General features: G+C 55.0%; 1 protein-coding gene across 1 annotated transcript; it reads right to left on the bottom strand.

Annotated features, from left to right (window-relative positions):
• Positions 1-521: 521 nt before the first annotated feature.
• Positions 522-2,205, bottom strand: LOC112690856 (potassium voltage-gated channel protein Shal). Its single transcript, XM_025564956.1, has one exon. It carries the CDS (start codon positions 1,780-1,782, stop codon positions 664-666), a length of 1,119 nt encoding a protein of 372 aa, XP_025420741.1. The 5' UTR covers positions 1,783-2,205; the 3' UTR covers positions 522-663.
• Positions 2,206-2,211: the final 6 nt, after the last annotated feature.

Below are 2,211 nucleotides of genomic sequence, written 5' to 3'. Positions count from 1 at the left end.
TTATCCATAAACTGTAGGTTAAATATTGCAGTAAAACTAATTAAATTCAAGTACTGTTTTAGTGCCTTAGTGTTTGTGGTCGTCATCGTAGACTTATAAAAAAATTGTTTGCAAGTCTTTACTGTACATTTTACATTTTTTATAATATGTATAAATATATAGGTTTTGTGTGAATCGCAGCGACATTATGCGACGATATGTTATGATTAAGAGTGAAATTAGAATAAATATATTAAAAAAAAATAAAAAATAAAACACCAAAAACAACAAAACAACAACAATATCTAATTATAGTAAAATAAATCAACTCGTTCCGTTACGGAAAAGCTGACGTCAAAATAGATATGGATTGGCACTTCGAACGTGCATTTGGACTACATATAGTTACGTTCATTTTTGATATTGTATAATACGTAAAATCGTACGTCCGCCGTTTGTCGGTATGCGATGCTATCACGGGTAGGATGCCGGTCGCAACACCTGTGCACACCGCGAACGGTTCGCGGGCGAAACACGCGACGAACACAGGTCGCATGCCGGCGCGTACGCATGGCACACCGGTGGTGGTGGTCAAATGATAATAATAATAATTATGGTAATAATAATTGCGGTACGAGGGCAGCAGAAAAGATGACGAGAGAGAAAAAAAAAACGAGAAAACGCTTACCCCAACGTGGTCATGGTCACGATGGTGTACCAAAAGGCAGCCGGGATGGACGTGAAATTGGTGCCATCCACGTTCTTCTCGGCGTAGAACATGACCGTGGCGAATATGATGATAGCCATGGCCAGCGAGAACACTAGGAACCCGAGCTCGGAGGCGCACGACTTGAGCGTGTAGCCGAGTATGCGGAGCCCCTGCGAGTGCCGCGAGAACTTGAATATCCGGAACACCCGGAACACGCGGAGCGTGACGAACGCGCCGGACACGTCGTCGTTGTCGGTGATGCCCAGTCCGATGTAGTACGGCAGTATGGCCACCACGTCGATGATACTCATCACGCTGCGCATGAACTTGCACCGGTCCGGGGCGGCGAACAACCGCAGCAGGTACTCGGTGGTGAAGATCATGACGCACGCGGTGTCCAGGCAGAAGAACACGATCTTGTAGCGCTCGCCGCATGGCAGCGTGCCCACGCGGCCGGGCCGGTGGCCGCACGGCACCGTTTCCACCACGTTGGCCATGACGGAGACGGCGATGAAGAACCCGGTGACGTAGTAGAAGACGAGCGCGGCGGTGCTGGTGTGCGGGTTGCCGAACGCGCGCCACATCTTCTGCCGGATGTTGGTCAGCTGCGGCAGGTTCTGGTCGCCGTTCTCCGACAGCTTGTCGTCCATCAGCCGCTCCGCGTTCTCGCGCTTCCGGTCCCGGTAGTCCTCGTAGCAGCAGTCGCCGATCACGTCCGGCAGTATGCCGAAGAACGCCAGCTCCTCGTCGTAACTGGTCAAGCACTCGTGCTTGGGATAGTGCAGCTTACCGGTGCGGTAGTAGTTGAGTATGTGCCGGAATATGTCCGGGTCCCGGTCGAAGAAGTACTCCTTGCAGTCCTCGTCGTAGAAGAATTCGCGCTCGTTGGACCCGAGCAACGTGTCCGGGTACTTTTCCACCGTGTTGCGCCACGTCTCGAACCGTCGCCCCGACACGTTGATCAGCAGCTTCTCATCGTCGATCTTCCGCCGGTCCTTGGGCACCGGCGGCGGCGGCAGCGGGTGCGTGGCGATCGGCACCCAACCGATGGCTGCCGCCCGGGCGAACGGCAGCCAAGCGGCGACCGAGGCCATGCTGTGCGGCGGAATGACAGTATCGCCGGCCGCGCCGCCGGTCCGATTGTTAGCGCGCGAACGGCGGCATGCTCACCGCACCGGTTGCCAGCCGACGACTGCTACGGCTGCTGTCAGGTGGTGCCGTCGGTGACTGTGGAACACAGGTGGTGCTGGTGGTGGTGGTGGTGGTGGTGGTGGTGGTGCAGGTACGGTGTCGCGCCGCTCGCCGCGGTCGGTTACATGTCACGCGGAACGTGAACGGTACACTGTTATCGGCACTGGTACGACTCCGCGTCGACTTTTCCACCGCCAACATGCACGCCGGCGTGTCGCGGTCCCGACCGACTGCCGTGCAAACGCACTTCCACTACCACTACGGCTATCACTACGGCTACCACTACGGCTACTACCACTACTACCTGCTTCTTGCCGCGGTGCACCACCGGA

The sequence above is a fragment of the Sipha flava genome, unplaced genomic scaffold, assembly GCF_003268045.1.
Source record: "Sipha flava isolate LNK unplaced genomic scaffold, YSA_version1 52318_pilon_pilon, whole genome shotgun sequence".
Lineage (NCBI taxonomy): Eukaryota > Metazoa > Arthropoda > Insecta > Hemiptera > Aphididae > Sipha > Sipha flava.
This window is presented reverse-complemented; position numbering and strand designations above follow the sequence as displayed.

Excerpts from the sequence above, each read along its gene's own strand:
- LOC112690856 (XM_025564956.1), bottom strand. The coding sequence starts at position 1,782 with ATGGCCTCGGTCGCCGCTTGGCTGCCGTTCGCCCGGGCGGCAGCCATC.